General features: G+C 47.7%; 3 protein-coding genes across 14 annotated transcripts in view; 1 reads left to right on the top strand and 2 right to left on the bottom strand.

Moving 5' to 3' along the window:
• LOC118712380 (zinc finger protein 154) overlaps nt 1-18,214 on the bottom strand; it is a 280,454-nt gene that overhangs the window by 9,344 nt on the left and 252,896 nt on the right. Inside the window, exons 1-3 of one of the 7 annotated variants that reach the window (XM_036426018.2) lie at nt 15,344-15,534; nt 13,089-13,215; nt 7,703-9,232 (exon numbers count right to left, since the gene is read on the bottom strand). The exons of 2 other annotated variants lie outside the window; for them this stretch is intronic. In XM_036426018.2, the coding sequence (XP_036281911.1) occupies nt 7,713-9,232; nt 13,089-13,215; nt 15,344-15,376 (1,680 nt within the window). In that variant the 5' untranslated portion in view covers nt 15,377-15,534 and the 3' untranslated portion in view covers nt 7,703-7,712. Of the gene's footprint in view, nt 1-7,702; nt 9,233-13,088; nt 13,216-15,343; nt 15,535-18,214 lie in introns of those variants that run through there. 4 more of the 7 variants (XM_045577320.1, XM_045577316.1, XM_045577318.1 and 1 more) reach the window with 4 other exon arrangements.
• LOC118712381 (zinc finger protein 551) overlaps nt 1-18,214 on the top strand; it is a 135,813-nt gene that overhangs the window by 25,635 nt on the left and 91,964 nt on the right. The gene's annotated exons all lie outside the window — the stretch shown is intronic.
• On the bottom strand, nt 2,738-4,846 carry LOC123651038 (zinc finger protein 586-like). Its single transcript, XM_045577367.1, has 3 exons — nt 4,343-4,846; nt 3,285-3,411; nt 2,738-3,118 (listed from the first exon to the last, which is right to left on the bottom strand). The coding sequence occupies exons 1-3, from the start codon at nt 4,373-4,375 to the stop codon at nt 2,880-2,882; spliced, it is 399 nt and encodes a 132-aa protein (XP_045433323.1). The 5' UTR covers nt 4,376-4,846; the 3' UTR covers nt 2,738-2,879.

Here is an 18,214-nt window from a genome sequence, read left to right as displayed (position 1 = left end):
TTCCCTCTTGCTCTCTGAAATAAAATACCCACACACATATTAAGGGAGTAAAGCTGCCTGTGTTTGCAGATGATATTATCTGTCTATCAATCTATCTATATCTTTATCTATAAAATAAAGCGGTGATATGCAAATTATCTGTTATGGTGTCACATTCACAATGGTGGGTGGGCGTGCACAACTAGTCACCAGGAGATAGGTCAGCCTGCTCCACCCCCCACCCGCAGGTGGTGCCAGAGGTTCCCTCCACACCCCCGCCTCCCGCCTCCTTCAGAATCAGTTCGGGTCCCTCCAGGCCCCCACAGGAGCCTGTGGCTTACTCCTGCCTCCCTTGGAAGCAGCAGGGCTCCCGGTGGCAGTGCTGTGACTCCAGCCCGCTCCTGCTGGAGTGGTGGGAGGCTCACTGGACAAGATGGGACTCTAGTCTCATATAAAGAACATCCTAAAAACTGCAGCAAAACACCTCCCGCAGAAATAAACAAGCCCAATAACTTTGCAGAATTCCAGATCCACATACAACTTAGTGTATCAATACACTAACAATAAAATACCTGGATAAGAAATTTAGAAATCAATCTCATTCATAAAACCATTACAAACAATAAAATATTTAGCAACAAATTTAATAAAGAAGGTGAAAGATCTGAACTCTGAAAACCATAAGACAACTGATGAAAAGACCTGAAGATTCAAATTAATGAAAACACATCCTGTGTTCTTGGATTGAAAAAATTATTAATGTTAACACATCTCTCCTAACAAATGCAACATGATTCCATGCGTTCTCTACCAAAATCCAGTGGAATTTTTACCAGAAATAGAAAACAAATCCTAAAATTCAAACAGCAAATGATTTCTAACGGTCCAAGCAATTTTGATAAACAAGATCAGTAGAGTTACAGACATGAAACTTCATGATTAAAACCATATTACAAAACAAATTAGTCAAAGCTAACATAGACACACTGGTGTAAGAACAGAATACAGACAGCCCAGAAAGAAACCCACATATGTGGTCAAGTACTCTTTGACAAGGACACCAAAAACACAAAATGGGGGGGGGGGGGGGGGGAGAATAGTATCTTCAATGAACAGTGATGGACCCTAGCCAGGTAGCTCAGTTGGTTAGAGCACTGTCCAGATAAATAAAGGTTGTGGGTTCAATCCCTGGTCAGGGCACATATAAGAACCAACCAATGAGTGTGTAAATAAGAGGAAGAGCAAATGAATGTTTTCCTCCCTCATCCACTCCTCTCTCTCACTTGTTCTCTGTCTCTACAAGTGAAAAACAATGTTGAGAAAACTGGATATGCACCTACAATAAATAAACTGGGCCCCTACCTTATACCACTCACAAAAATTAATAAGAAATGCATTAAAAACTTCAATGTGACATAGGAAAATTTAAAACTCCTTGGCATTGTTTTTGGCAATGGTTTTTAAATGTCACCAACAGCAGACACAACAAAGACAAAGGTGAAGGAGCTGAGCTACAGCAAATGAAAAGGCATCTGCAAAGCAAAGAAAGCAGACATGAGAAATGAAAAGCATGTGTAAAGGCTGTCTCATAAGGGAGAGCTAAAATATGCAAGGTGTTCATACAACTGAACAGCAACAAACAATCCAATTAAGAAATGGCCAGCCCTGGGTGGTGTGGCTCAGTGTTTAGAGCGTCAGTCCTAGCACAGAGGGATCATGGGGGGCATATTTGGGACAACCAGTCTAGGTAAGATGTCACATCGATGTTTCTCTCCCCACCTCCCACCCGTCTACTTTCTCTGAAAAGCAATGGAAAAAATATCCTCACGCGAGGATTAACAAAACAAAACAAAAAAGAGTACAGACATGCCTTTACAATGGTGTTCTCAACCCCCTTTCACAGAGGTTGCCTAAGACATCCTGCATTATCAGATATTTACATTTCGATTCATAACAGTAGAAAAATGACAGTTATGAAGCAGCGACGAAATAAGTTTATGGTTGGGGGTCCCCACAACATTTTAAGCTGTTTTAAAGGGTCGTGGCATTAGGAAGGCTGAGAACCACTGCTTTACAAGAACAAGTGAGTTCTAAGGACGGACTTAAGAGCATGGTGACTAGTTAGTGATGTCATGTAATTGAAATGCATGGAGAGTAGATCTTAAGCATTCACAGCATAAAAATACCAGGCAACTTAATATGGAGAGACACGTTTAATTAACTTTACTGTGGCCTTTACTTTGGTGATAGACACTCCCTTCCCCCAGCAGGAGGCAGAGTATAACCTAACCTGCACCTGAGGCCTGGACATTCCTGAGCACCTAACCAGCACCTTCTATGGACCATACACTGAACCACCAATCAGCACCTGCCAAATACCCTAAGCCCTTTTCCCAAGTACCTGAGTGACTATGTACCTTATCTGGACCACACATTAAGCCACCAACGAGCCCCATCCCTAGCCCTTCCTCCCCTCAGAGGCATGTTCCCCTCTGCATGGGCCACTGTTCTCCCCTGCGAGACAGTAGGCAGTACCTTCTCCTCGAATAAAGCCCATATTCCCGGTTTTCCGCTCTGTCTCATTGTTCACAGCCCACTGTACACATTATTTTTTTTAAATATATATTTCATTGATTTTTTACAGAGAGGATAGGAGAGGGATAGAGAATGAAAAACATCAATGAGAGAGAAGCATCGATCAGCTGCCTCCTGCACAACCCCCCACTGGGGATGTGCCCGCAACCAAGGTACATGCCCTTGACCGGAATCGAACCTGGGACCCTTCAGTCCGCAGGCCGATGCTCTATCCACTGAGACAAACCGGTTTCGGCCCACTGTACACTTTAACACACACAAGTCTGTATTGCAACCAGGCTGGGAAACAGAAAAGGAAGACAGATCTAAACAGGACACGCTGCGCAGGAGAGCCTTGAAGAGGAGCCCGGCTTCAGATAAGCACGACCCAGACCACACCTGCGAGTCCCGGCACAGGCGGCAGGAGGACTGACCGGGACGGGAAGGGACCACACCAGGAGACGGAGGGGGATGGGTCCGGACACATCAGCCCAGACACTGAGCATCCGTGAAGCTCGATGCAATGCGACTGGCTGACCTTGAATCCTGCCCAAAGGGCTCAGCACTGGGAGCGCAGGGGAGAGAAGAGGGCAGTGCAAACCCACAGGCCCAGCAGCACAGCAGCCACCCCGCACCCAGCCCCGCTGAGGTCCAGGCCCGCGGACTGAGAGAGCCGAGAGGGGGAGGGAGGAGAGTCCAGCCCGAGTCCCAGGTGAGGCCGTGAGTCTTACCCAGAGAGGACACGAGGGCAAAGTTCTCCAGCATCACACGCACGTACAGGCGTCTCTGGGCCTCGTCCACCAGCCTCCATTCTTCCCGCGAGAAACGCACGGCCACGTCCTCCAAGGTCACCGCGGCCTGTGAGAACGGGGACAGAGGACACCGTGACCATTCTGAGCCCGAGAACCCGCAGCCCCTCTCCCCAGGCATCTACCCCCCACTCCCCTCCAAAGCTCCCCTCCGAGGAACCCCACAGGGGACACAGGAGCCAGGGGGTACCCCCCTTCCGATCCTCAGGGTCCCTGCATGCCTGCGGGCCTGCCCTCAGCCACAGCGGGCAGCAGGGCACAGAGGTGGAACCCAGCTCGGTCCCGGCCGTGCAGGGCCCCCATCATGGCATGCATCCCCCTCGGGGTCTCTGGAGTGAGACAGGGCACCGCCCAGCCCGGGCTCAGGCTCCACCTGGCAGACCCCCATGCTCGGCCCCGGGACCCTAACTCCCACGTCCCCGCACTGCGCACAGCCTTCTGCAGACCGCACCCCGCCCCTCCCGTCCCCGCGGCGCCCCCACAGCCACGCACTCGGGGAGCCGCCGCTGGACAGGCCTCTCCGCACCGCTGGCCCCGCGTCCCCATCCGCCCCGGGAGCTCCCGCAGCTCAGAGGCCCCGCCCCCTCCCCGTCCTCCCTCCCCGCGCCCCGGGCCTGAGGGGCTCCCCGCCGGGCACAGGGACCCGGAAACGCCCTCGCCCTCCCAGCGCCCCCACATTCCGGGGACCCCGATCGGGAGGGGAGGGGGAGCTGTGTCCGCTGTCACCTCCTCCCCCGCCTCCTCCGCCCGCGGAGCCCCCGGTCCTCCTCCTCCCGGGGCCTGGGGCCGCCCGCCGGGGGTCACGTGACTGCCCGCATCCCCTTCCCCTCGGGGCGCGGGCCCGCTTCCGCCCCGACCAGCCGCGCCGCCGCCATGACCGGCTTCCCGCCTGAGGGGGGCCACGGGGCCCGGCGGCAGGAGGGGACGGGGGCCCGCACCCCGGGCTGCGGGGCGGGGCGAGGAGGCGGGGACGCGCTCACCTCAGCCGGGCGCCTCCGCGCAGCCGCCGCCATCGGACCTGCGGGCGGGGCGGAGGGCGAGGAGAAACCCGGCCCCGCCCTGAGGCGGGTCCCTCGTGGGGTCGCCGAGCCTCGCCCTCACGTGTGGCGACAGCGGGGATCGGGACTCCGTGTCGCCTCCTGCCTCCCAATGCCTCCCGGCGACTCCAAGGCGGCAGACTCCGACAAGCAGCCGATATGGCCGCGAGGAGGACGATGCCGGAAGTCCCGCCCCAACTGGAGGAAATGCTTTTACCCTACTCTGCCACTGGCTCAACCCAGCGCGCGTGTTTCTGGGTAATGTAGTTTCTAGCCCTCCAAAGGCCACAGAGTTCTCCCTGGATAGCTGCTAGGACTTTTGCCCCTGGAGGCACCCTGTAAAGGGATGCTGCTCCCTGGAGGGCAGGGCTGGCTCTGGTTAATTGCAGCAAACACTCCATTCTGACCCCAAGGACCTGGAGATTGGTTCTGGGCTCAGCACCACAGTCTGTGCTCGCCCCTTCCCTCAGATGCCAATTGTAAGTCCACATGGCATCTGCGCTTCAGAACAAAATATATGTATCAATTTCAGTCAAGGGCAGATGGAGGTGTGGGGGAGACAGCGATTCAATGATTATCTATCATTATTGATGTTTCCATCTCCTCTCTGAAGTCAATTAAAAGAATAAATAATATAAAAATGAAAGAATACAAAATGAAAATATTAAATGAAAAGGCACGTGACCCAATTTAAGACCTTAAAAAAAGAGCAATTTCCTTCAAATGCATTGGCATGAGTGTCAGACCTTGCTTCAACTTTTTTGGGTGAGATTCCCTATCAATTGTACATACTTGGGTTGCAGGTTCAATTCCAGGACCATGTTGGGGCACATGGAGAGGCAATGAATGGATGAGTCTCTATCTCACCTGGATGTCTCTCTGTCTTTCTCTCTCCTCCCTTCACTTCCATTATCTAAAAATCAATGAAAGCCTCAAGCGGTTTGGCTCAATGGATAGAGCGTCGGCTTGGGGACTGAAAGGTCCCGGGTTCAATTCAGGTCAAGGGCATATACCTTGGTTGCGGGCATGTCCCCAGTAGGGGGTGTGCAAGAGGCAGCTGATGGATGACTCTCATCGATGTTTCTAACCCTCTATCTCTCTCCCTTCCTCTCTGTACAAAATCAATAATATATATATATATTTTTTTAAATATATTTTTATTGATTTTTTACAGAGAGGAGGAGAGAGGGATAGAGAGCTAGAAACATCAATGAGAGAGAAACATCAACCAGCTGCCTCTTGCACACCCCCTACTGGGGATGTGCCCGCAACCAATGTGCCCTTGACCGGAATCGAACCTGGGACCTTTTAGTCCCCAGACCGATGCTCTACCACTAAGCCAAACCGTTTTCGGCAATAAAATATATTTAAAAAAAAAAAAAAAAAAAGAAAGAAAAAAGAAAAAGAAAAAATATCCTCAGGTGAATATGAAGACAAACAAAAGTAATGGCATACCCTGTGTGCAAAACAAAATTCATGCTGATCCTAGAAGAAGGTGAAGTTGTCACCCCAGCTGTTTTGAAAGTGATTGTCTGGGTCTTCTAAAACTCATAGTAGCATTCAGGCTTCCCACAAGTACTCTTACAGGGGTCCTCAAACTTTTTAAAGTGGGGGCCAGATCACGGTCCCTCAGAGAGCTGGAGTATATGAACTACTAATTCCTACTGTAACACCTCAGCTGCGCTCACTGCCCAAAAAACCTGGCGGGCCGGATCAGACTCCTCTGCGGGCCGCATGTGGCCCGCGGGCCGTAGTTTGAAGACCCCTGTTAGAAGGAAGTGAGTAGCAATGCAAATTTTGTGGAAAGTGGTGAGCTAATTTCTCCAAAGTACTGTACCTCATAGGCAGAGAAAGGTTGAACCCTGATAAAAAAAACTTTACTTCTTTATGCTTGTAGAGCTCTGATAGGCTTATAATCTATGCCACAAAGAAAACATCCAAAATGAAAAGGACTGAAACAAAAAGGCTTTTATTTTCAAAACCAAATGGATATGTAACCGACCAGCCTTCTGATGGTGACTTCAGCGGTGGAAATATTCACCAGAGGTAGCTAGGGAAAAGATGTCTCTGATAAAAGTTTTTATCTAGAAGATAGAGCTGAACTCAAAGAATGTTCTCTGGGGCCAATAATGGGTCATGTACATGCCCCAAATAGAGCAAATGAAATGCAGATCACCTGCCAAAACCGGTTTTGCTCAGTGGTTAGAGTCGGCCTGCAAACTGAAGGGTCCCAGGTTCGATTCCAGTCAGGGGCATGTACATTGGCTGTAGGCACATCCCCGGTAGGGGGTGTGCATGAGGCAACTGATTGATGTTTCTCTCTCATGGATGTTTCTAGCTCTCTATCCTTCTCCCTTCCTTTCTGTAAAAAATCAATAAACTCTAACCAGTTTGGCTCAGTGGACAGAGTGTTAGCCTGCGGACTAAAAGGTCCCAGGTTCGATTCTGGTCAAGGGCATGTACCTTGGCTGCAGGCATATTCCCAGTAGGGGGTATGCACAAGGCAACTGATCGATGTTTCTCTCTCATCGATGTTTCTAACTCTCTATTCCTCTCTCTTTCTCTCTGTAAAAAATCAATAAAATACATATTTTTAAAAAATCAATAAAAATATATATATTAAAAAAATGCAGATCTCCAAGGGCTCATGTTATTCCGAATTTCCTCCAACTAATAAGAGAACAAAGTCAGATTCCCTGAGGACTTTAAGATGGTGACTGATAAAAAAAAAAATTAAAAAAAAATGGTGAATGATGAAAACTGTGGAGACTTGCTTAATGGTGGTTCAGGGGAGATGGATTCTGTCACAGAACTTTTCAGTGACACAAATCTGCACTATAAGCTCTGGACAGGCAAGTATAAAAGAAGTACAAGCCCTAACTGGTTTGGCTCAGTGGATAGAGCATCAGCCTGTGGACTGAAGGGTCACAGGTTCAATTCAGGTCAAGGGCATGTACCTTGGCTGCTGTCACAACCCTAGTAGGGGTGTGCAGGAGGCAGCTGATTGATGTTTCTCTATCATGGATGTTTCTAACTCTCTATCCCTCTCCCTTCCTCTCTGTGAAAAACAATCAATAAAATATATATATTTTTAAAAAGTACATATGCTTCCCACATAACATTATGGAAAATCTCCCTACTCTTGAGGATGGGATTTATGAAAGTCAGATAACTGAAGCCTGAGTTTCCTTCAGTGTTGTTAACACTGAACAAAGAAACTACAGTTCCTACACATCTAAAAACTTCCTCTAGCATGTATGTTCATTTGTCCTGAGGCTAGAATTTTTGTTAAATTTATCCACATTCATAGCACTCAAAGAGCCTTTCTTTTGTGTGAACTCTGATGAGTATGAACATGACAATTCCTGATAAAAGATTTCCCACAATCAGTACACTCATAAGGTCTTTTTCCACTGTGAACTCTCTGATGATAATGGAGTCCAGAGCTATGGGTAAAAGATTTCCCGCAATCATTGCACTTGTACGGTTTTTCTCCAGTATGAACTCGCTGATGTTTATAAAGGTCACTGTTCCTGAAAAAAGATTTACCACAGTCATTGCACTCGTAAGGCCGTTCTCCAGTATGAAGTTTCTCGTGGTTGTGAAGGTCACAGTTCCTGATGAAAGATTTCCCACAATCAGTGCACTTATAAGGTCTTTCTCCATTGTGAACTCTCTGATGATAATGGAGTCCAGAGCTATGGATAAAAGATTTCCCACATTCACTGCACTTGTACAAACTTTCTCCAGTGTGTAATCTCTGATGATAACAAAACAGAGATTTCCTCTTAAAAGATTTTCCACATTCATTACACGCATAAGGCCTTTCAGCAGAGTGAAGTCTCCGATGACGACGAAGGCAGGCTATTCTGGTAAAACATTTTCCACATTCACTGCAGTCAAAAGGTTTTTCTCCTGTGTGAACCCTTTGGTGTTCAATGAGGCTGGAACACTGAGTGAAGGTTTTCCCACACTCACCACACTCATAAGGCTTTTCTCCAGTGTGAGCCCTTTGGTGGTGAATGAGGCTGGAATTTTGGCTAAAGGATTTCCCACATTCACCACACTTATATGGCTTTTCTCCAGTGTGAACTCTCTGGTGTCTACTGAGGCCAGCACTTTGGCTAAAGGACTTTCCACATTCACCACACTCATAAGGCTTTTCTCCAGAATGAACACGACAGTGTTGAATAAGAATCCAATGTTCTTTAAAACATTTTCCACACTCACTGCACTCATAGGGCTTTTCCAATGAGTGAACTTTCTGATGATAATTAACTTCAGAGATTTCTTTAAAATATTTTTTCTTTTCAGTGCCCACAACACACTGCTTTCCAGTATCGATGGCTTTTTTACATTCTTTCTTGCAATGGCAACTTTTTTTGTTTTGAGATGTCACCCCAGATCCTGATTTATCCCTGGTATGAGAAGTCTGGTGCTGAAGTTGTCCTGAGACAGTAAGGATGCTGTCTCTGACCTTCTGATCGGTAAAAAGCTTCTGGGACACACTGAATGTGCAGCTTTTCGCAAGTGAGGCCCTGTCCACACCTCGTATCAAACGCTTTGCTCTCATGTGCTGCCCATGGTGCTGGTGACACTGTGAACTAAAATAAAATGACTTTGCACATGCCCCACACCTCAGCAGTTTCGTACTATATTGTGTTCCCTGCTGCTCAATCACCTGGAAAATGTCCCTCAAGACTGCACCACAACCCTCACAGGGATGGCTCTTCTGGGAAGATGAAGCTACTTTGGTCCTCTTTGCCTGGGACACTCTTATAGAAACGTTCTGTTCAATGGGTGCCTCCAAATCCCGACTTCCACAGCAGCAACCTAGGACAAAAGGAAACGCTGGTGAATTACATGTTGGTCTTACAGCAAAAGGTAACCTTGCCGGGCTGCAGTGGTTCCACCTATGGACCAGGAAAGGATTTGACTCCCAGGCAAGGCACATGCCTGGATTGCATGCTTAACCCCCTATAAGGTGCACGTAGGAAGCAGCCAAACAATGATTCTCTCTCATCCTTGATGTTTTTCTCTCTCCCTCTTCGTTACACTCTGAAATAAATGAAAAGATATTTTAAAAAGAAAAAAAATAATGGAAATCTCATCATAAATGTTCATCTATCACACCAAGGTGTGGTTCTATGGAATGATGTTCAAGAAACTTGTCTTAGAATCTGAGAAAATGGCTTTTATACATTAAATGGTCCCTAAATAGGGGGAGGGGAGGAATCCACAAGGAGAGTAACATGGTCTAGAATGATACAAAATGAGGAAGGATCTACTACCTGTTCCTCTGCAAAGGGCTTCCTACAGGACGTTTCTCGCTAGTTCCATGAGACTTTGTACAAGAATGTGAATGTGGCCCAGCCAGCATGCCTCAGTCGTTCATTGTATGCTGAGCTATGAACCAGGAAGTAATGGGTTGATTCCTGGTTCGGGGACATGCTGGGGTTGTGCTAGCGATCCTCAATGTGAGGCCTATAGGAGGCAGCCAATCAATGATTCTCTCTCATCACTGATGCTTCTATCTCTCTCTTCTTTCTCTTTTTCTATCTGAAATCAATAAAGAAAAAAAAAAAAAAAAAAAAATATATATATATATATATATATATATATATATACTTTAATATATTTTAATGATTTTTTTACAGAGAGGAAGGGAGGGACAGAGAGATAGAAACACTGATGAGAGAGAATCATCAGCTGCCTCTTGCACACCCCCTACTGGGGATGTGCCCACAACCAAGGTACATGCCTTTGACCAGAATCGAACCCGAACTCTTCAATCCACAGGCCAACACTCTCTCTACTGAGCCAAACCGGTTTCAGCAATAAAAAATATTTTTAACAAAAGAATGGCAGAAACCAATAAAAATTAACTGAAAAGAGCAGATGGTGTTCTGGTCAATACAAGGTATGGGTATATCCAATGTGGATCAGGCAAGGACCAAGATTGGACAGCAGTAAACAGAGTAGGAAGATAGGCTGACTAAGTGAGCAAACCTACATGGAAATGGCAAGGGTCAAAACGAAAGGGTTGAAGATGCCCTCGTTGTTTGCAGAGCATGCACTAGTGTGACCCTAGTGGCCTGTTCTGTGATGGACCTTGGGAAACTTTGCTCTTAGAATCCACAGCAGCCGCTGCAACACTGCACTTTACACCACAGAGAACCGTATAAAGCACATGTGTCAAACACAAGGCCCGCGGGCCAAATCCGTCCCGCCAGGCCTTGCAATGTGGCCCGCACCACGCTGTCATCACTGCACTCCGCTGCGTTTCCATCACAATTGACAGTTTATGACTGTTCAGTAAACCATTCGGCCCGCGATTTAGGCTGGATTTTAGATTTTGGCCCCTTCTCTGATTGAGTTCGACACCCCTACTATAAAGTATGGTGGCAGAAATTCCGATAAAAATCCCCTTGGCCTCAACTCACCCCATGAATATAACAAAAATCAAGATGGCAGTAAGAAATATGCACCCAAGTTCAGAAAAACTAAGTACACAAAGCAAATAATATCAGATCTGAAAGCAGAAGAAAATATGTTAGTAAAGAACTTCAATATTTCTTTTTCACGTTGTTTAGATCAGTGACCCCCAACCTTTCGGACCTCGAGAACTACCAGTTACAACTTCTGGTCTAGATCATCCCATCTGATATGAATACAGAAATACTGAAGTTTAACTACACTTTAGAGTAGGGGTGTCGAACTCAATCAGAGAAGGGGCCAAAATCTAAAATCCAGCCTAAATCGCGGGCCGAATGGTTTACTGAACAGTCATAAACTGTCATTGTGATGGAAACGCAGCGGAGTGCAGTGATGACAGCGCGGTGCGGGCCACATTGCAAGGCCTGGCGGGACGGATTTGGCCCGCGGCCTTGTGTTTGACACATGTGCTTTAGAGCAACTCTAATCCTGAATATAAATAGAAAATTGAGAAAAGGCATTCTTAAAAAAAAATTATATATATATATTTGATTTCGGAGAGGAAGAAAGAGGAAGAGAGAGAGAGAGAAACATCAATAATGAGAAAAAGAAAATCATTGATCGGCTGCTTCCTGCATTGCCCCTACTTGAGATCAAGCCTGCAACCCCAGAATCAAACCTGGGAACCTTCAGACCGCAGGCCCAAGGTCTATCCACACTGAGCCTAACCGGCTAGGCGGAGAAGAGGCAGTCTTGTCAAGCCACACATGAAATGATCTCTAGGTACATCCAGTTGTTACTGAAAGGGGACCAGGCTGAAGCAGATCTGCCTCAGGCCAGACTATACTGGGTGGGGTTTTTAATTTGAGTGAGCAAGATATGTCAATAGGAGTCCAGGTGATTTTGAGAGTGCATTTATTAAAGCTAGGGACATAGAAACAAAGAAAGAACTCAGGTAGAAGAAGAAACAAGAGAGGGCTTTGGCCCCTTGGAAAGGTTATGGGAAAGCAGTGTGCCAAGTGGGGCCTGCAGATAGCTCACTGGGATGTCAGAGACAAGGGGGAAATGGAGACAGGAGCTCAGCCAGTGTGGCTCAGTAGTTGACAGTCAACCTACAAACCAGGAGGCTGTGGTTTGATTCCTTGTCACGGCAAATATCTGGGTTGCCAGATCGACCCCTACTGTGGGGCATGCAGGAGGCAGCTGATCAATGATTCTCTCTCTTCATTGATGTTTTTATCTCTCTCTCCCCATCTCCCTTCCACTTTGAAATCAATAAAAAGTATATTTTAAAAAATTAAGAAAAATTAGAACTGACATATATATAAAATAGAAACAAGAAAGGCAAAAAAAAAAATTAATATCATTACTAAGAACTGATGTTTTTTTGTTTCTTTGTTTGTTAATCCTTTCCTGAGGATATTTTTTCCATTGCTTCAGAGAGAGTTCAAGTGAGGGAGGGAGGAGGAGAAAGAAAATAGGAAAACAGATGTGAGATACGTTGACTGGCAGACTCCTACAGGGGATGGGAAGTGAGGCCACAACCCAAGTATATGCCCTTGAATAAGAATTGAAGCCATGACCTTTGGATCCCTGGGCCGATGTCCTAACCATTGAGAAACACCAGGTAGAGAGATAGAAACATCAATAATGATGAAAGAAATGCCCGGTTGTAGGCTTGATCTCCAGTGGGGGACGTGCAGGAGGCAGCGGATCCATGATTCTCGTTCATCATTGATGTTTCTCTCTCTCTCTCCCTCTTCCTTCCCTCTCTAAAATCAATAAAAAATATATTTTAAAAATTTTGTTGTTAGTGTATAAAAATGGGAAGTGATGTTTGTATGCTTATTTTTGTGTCCCGTATCTGTTCTAAATTTATTTATTAACTTTAGAAGTTCATAGTGGTTCAATTCCGGTCAAGGGCATGTACATTGGTTGCGGGCCTATGCCCAGTAAGGGGTATGCAGGAAGCAGCTGGTCGATGTTTCTCTCTCATCAATGTTTCTAGCTCTCTATCTCTCTTCCTTCCTCTCTGTAAAAAAATCAATTAAAAAAAATATATATATATATCACAAAATAAAACAAACAGAACAGGAGTGAGCCAAAGAGTATTTGCTGCTGCTGCCCACAGCTGTCTGGGGGCAAGTCTCCTCAGAACCCTCAGAGCTTCAAACAGAAGAAACAAAGTACAATCCTGAGGGAAGGGGTGCAGGCGAGATCAAAGAAGAACGCACCAGGAGAGGGATGGTCTTACCCTGTGAGGACACGAGAGCAAAGTTCTCCAGCATCACATCAAGGTAGAGGCGTCTCTGAGCCTCGTCCAGGAGGTCCCATTCTGCCCTGGAGAAGTACACGGCCACATCCTCAAAGGACACACCAACCTGTTGGAATGAATACAACGGAGTCAGGAACAGTCTGTTGGAGACACCCACAATCCCGCTCTTCCCCACAGCCCACCACCTCCAAAGCTGCCCAGGTCTGAGAAGACACCCAGTCTTAGTGCCAGTGCTGTCTGCTCTGTCATCACAGTCCCATTAACCACACTGATCACCCTCCCAGCAACAGGAGGGGGAAGGAAAAGGGAGGGGAAGCAAGTAAATGCCATCTGAGCTCTGAGCCATGCCAGAACAGCTCCATCATTAATGCCTCACAAAACCACCGAGATGTCTATCTACTGAGCCACACTGGTCAGGGCCATAGCCCATGTGTTGCCGTGTCCCACAGGAGGGATCCTGGAGATGGAAGGGTCAAAAGTTCGATTCCGGCCAAGGGCATGTACCTTGGTTCCAGGCACATCCCCAGTGGGGGGTGTGCAGGAGCAGCTGATCGATGTTTCTCTCACATCGATTTTTAAAAATATAGATTTTTATTGATTTTTTTACAGAAAGGAAGAGAGAGGGATAGAAAGTTAGAAACATCAATGAGAATCATCGATCAGCTGCCTTCTGCACGCCTTCTCTCCGCCCCTCTGCCCATGTGCCCGCAACCAAGGCACATGCCCTTGACCGGAATCGAACCTGGGAGTTTTTAGTCCGCAGGCCGATGCTCTATCCACTGAGCCAAACCAGTTTCGACTCTCATCGATTTTTTTTTCTTGTTTTTAAATGTATATGTTTCAAGGAAAAAATGGTATTGAAGCCAAAACGAAGAGGAGAGCTAAGCAATTTTCTAGATGGGTTTAATTCCATGAGCCTTATGTGGCCTTTAAAGGCAGGGTTCCATGCACTAATTTCTCCTTGACAGGCTAACGGATGTTAATGACTTCAGGAGAGTAAATAAGGAGGCTTCATGGGAAAGACTGAGATCAGCTTATGTCCTTATAAACTGAACGATGCAGACATGGATCAAACCCATAGCAGCCATTCCCACAAAACCATCCACACTGATCCCAAGACCTACTGACACCTACAATAGCCTTAGCCGGTTTGGCTCAGTAGGTAGAGCATTGGCCATCAGACTGAAGGGTCTCAGATTCATTTTTCATCCTCGATGTTTCTAACTCTCTATCCCTCTCCCTTCCTCTCTGCAAAAAACATCAATAAAATATTATTTATTTATTTTTAAATTTCTTTATTGGTTATGGTATCACATAATTATCCTCATCCCCAATAAAATATATTTTTAAAAATTAAACAGCCGAAACCGGTTTGGCTCATTGGATAGAGCGTCGGTCTGCGGACTGAGGGGGTCCCAGGTTCGATTCCGGTCAGGGGCATGTGCCCTGGTTGGGGGTGCACGTCCCCAGTAGGAGGTGTGCAGGAGGCGGCTGATCCATGTTTCTCTCTCATCGATGTTTCTGGCTCTCTATCCCTCTCTCTTCCTCTCTCTACAAAATCAGTAAAATATATTTTTTTAAAAAAGAGCTACCACATGTACAAGCCTCCATCCGGGCTCCCAGGTGTAGCCCCACGTGACCACCTGCTCACGGGATGTTTCCCCTCACTGTCCCCCGGAGGCCCCTCACTGCCTCCCACCCCCTCACACCGATGTCGCCCCGCAGCCCCTCACTGCCTCCCACCCCCTCACACCGGATGTCACCCCGCAGCCCCTCACTGCCTCCCACCCCCTCACACCGGATGTCACCCCGCAGCCCCTCACTGCCTCCCACCCCCTCACACCGGATGTCACCCCGCAGCCCCTCACTGCCTCCCACCCCCTCACACCGGATGTCACCCCGCAGCCCCTCACACCGGGTGTCACCCCGCAGCCCCTCACACCGGGTGTCACCCGCAGCCCCTCACACCGGGTGTCACCCCGCAGCCCCTCACTGCCTCCCACCCCCTCCCACCGGGTGTCACCCCGCAGCCCCTCACTGCCTCCCACCCCCTCACACCGGGTGTCACCCCGCAGCCCCTCACTGCCTCCCACCCCCTCACACCGGGTGTCACCCCGCAGTACCTCGCGGTCCAGACGCGGGGCCTGGGCTGCAGGAGGGGAAGGGCGCCCCATGCCCGCCCCCCGGCGGCCGGGTTGGGTGAGGGAGGCGGGGAGGCCCCGAAACGCGCTCACCTCAGTCGGGCGCCTCGTCGCGGCCTCCGCCATCGGGCTCCGCGGGCGGAGCGGGACGGGGGGCGGCGGGTACACTCCCGCCCTGAAGCGGGTCCCTCGCGGGGTCTCGGAGCCTCAGGCCTCCGTCTGTGCGGCAGGGACCGCGCCTTTTCGGCGCCCTCTCCGTTCTGTCACTTCAAAGGCGGAACAGAATGTGCCCCTAGGAAGCCGGAAGTCCTGGTGGAAATATCCCGGAAATGCTTCCCAAGCGGGACGTAGCGCACGGCCTTCTGGGTAATGTAGTTCAAAGTGCTCCAGAGGCCACAGGTTGGCCATTGTGAGCAAATAGGACTTTAGCTCCTGGAGGGACCCTGTAGGGATGCTGCTCCTTGGAGGGCAAGGTTGGCTGCTGGTTAATTGCAGCAAACGCTCCATTCTGACTCCAATGACCTGGAGATTGGTTCTGGGCTCACACCCACTACTGGGGATGTGCCCGCCAACCAAGGTAAATGCCCTTGACTGGAATAGAACCTGGGGCCCTTGAGTCTGGAGGCCGATGCTCTATCCACTGAGCAAAACCGGTTAGGGCGGAACTGGGGATCTCTTGATGCATGGGTCAGGGCATAACAGACTATTGCTTAAGTGTGTGTGTGTGTGTGTGTGTGTGTGTTTATTCATTTCTGACAGAGGAAGAGAGAGGGGAGATAGAAACATCAATGATGAGAGAGAATCATTGATCAGTTGGTTCCTACACACCTACTAATGGGGATAAGAGCCCACAAACCTAATATGTGCCCTGACCTGGGTTTGAACCCTGATTTCCTGACTAAAATGTCCATATTCAATCACTGTGCTCCACCAGCTGGGCACAAGAGGCTATTTTTAAACAGAAAACCACAGGCCCCAAATGGCATCATTCATGCTGAAAGCCCCATGGCAACAAATATATATCTATCAACAAGTGAATATAAAAATCAAGTGAATAAAAAATCTGATGAACAGAATAAACTGAATATAATAGAATCAGGGGCATAGAAAGGGAGTGGACTGGCAATTCTCAGGGGGCAAGGGGTGTGGGGGTTCAGGAAAAACTGAACAAAAATCGTACACCTATGGATGAGGACAGTGTAGGGGAGGTAAGGGCAGAGGGTGGGGTGGGAACAGGGTGGAGGGGAACTATGAAGGGAAAAAGAGGAACAATTATAATCTTCATGCTTGTAGAGCCCAAATATGCTTACAAACTACACCACAAACACCCAAAATCAGAGAGGCTTTTATTATGTTAAAAACCCAAAGGACATCGACCCAACCAATCTTCTGACAGTGGCATTGACAGTGATAAAATAGTCACTAGAGGTATCTAGAAAATCATGTTCTTAAAAATATATATTTTTCCCCCCGGGAACGAAACTCAGATGATGTTCTCTGGGTCAACAATGCATAAGGTCCCAAACACAGCAAATGAAATGCAGATCTCCTAAAGGCTTACGTTACTCCTAATATCCTTTAACTCATAAGAGAACAAAGTCAGCTTACCTGAGGACAATAGGATAGTGACTGATGAAAACTGTGGGGACCTGCTCAGTGTTGGTTCAGGTGAAATAGATTCTGTCACAGAAATTTGCAGGGACACAAATCTGCAGTAAGCCCTGGGCAGGTTAGGAAGTATAAACAGAAGTACACATGCTTCCCACATAACTATCATTACGAGAAATCTCCCTACGTGGAGGATGAGATTTATGAAAGTCAGATGACTAAAGCCTGACTTTCCCCCAGTGTGGTTAAACACTGAACAAAGAAACTACATTTCCTACACATCTACGAACTTACTCTAATGTGTACTCTCATGTGTCCAGAAGTTAGGATTTTGGTTATAATCTGAACAGTAAAGATTAAATTTTTTTTTAGCCAAAACCGGCTTGGCTCAGTGTATAGAGCGTCCGTCTGTGGACTGAAGGGTCCCGGATTCGATTCCAGTTAAGGGCATGTACATTGGTTGTGGTTACATCCCCGGTAGGGGGTGTGCAGGAGGCAGCTGGTCAATGTTTCTTTCTCATCGATGTTTCTGACTCTCTATCCCTCTCCCTCTCTGTAAAAAATCAATAAACTATATTTTTTTTAAAAAAAGATTACATTTTTTAAAAAAAGAGAAAACCAGGGAGACTTTACCTTGCTTAGGTGGCCCCCACAACCACCAGACCTCAATCCAATTGAGCATTTGTGGGAAGATGGTAAAAGAGCCATCAGGCAGCTGGTTCCACGACCATCAAATCTCACAGAATGAGACAGTGCTATTCATCAGGCACGGTGTCAGATTCCTCGCATCACCTTTCAACATCCTGTGGAGTCAATTCCCAAGAAGAATCGCCAGCCGAAGTCGGTTTAGCTCAGTGGATGGAGCGTCGGCCTGCGGACGGAGGATCTCTGCAATGTCCCCTTCCTGATCCTCCCCCATAGCTAGCCCAGGCGTTGGAATGTTACACCGCCCTGGCAGTTAGCCAATCCTGTGTTGCCAGGTCCTTACCACCTTGTCACTCAGTGACTAAACCAATTATACACTGTCAAAGACCCCGCTGCGTAGGCAACCCTGCCCCGCTTTGTTCCTGCTGTATATATACTGCTGTTCCAAAAATAAAGTTTGAGGCTTGATCAGAACTTTGTCTTGCCTCCATTTCTCCATTTCCCCTGTCCCTTCTTTTCATCCTCCACAGGTCCTCCCTCTCCCCACGTTGCTGTGCCCTGAGGGTCAGGGCACTAAGGGAAGACTTATGGCTAAAGAATTTAGCATATTTTTTTGTAATCAAACACCTTTCTCTCGTGTGAACTATACTCTGTTAATTGGAGTAGAAAGTGTCCTTAAAAGATTTCCCCAGGGGTGGGGAGGCAGGGGTA

This window comes from Pipistrellus kuhlii, unplaced genomic scaffold (assembly GCF_014108245.1).
Source record: "Pipistrellus kuhlii isolate mPipKuh1 unplaced genomic scaffold, mPipKuh1.p scaffold_m20_p_89, whole genome shotgun sequence".
Classification (NCBI taxonomy): Eukaryota; Metazoa; Chordata; class Mammalia; order Chiroptera; family Vespertilionidae; genus Pipistrellus; species Pipistrellus kuhlii.
This window is presented reverse-complemented; position numbering and strand designations above follow the sequence as displayed.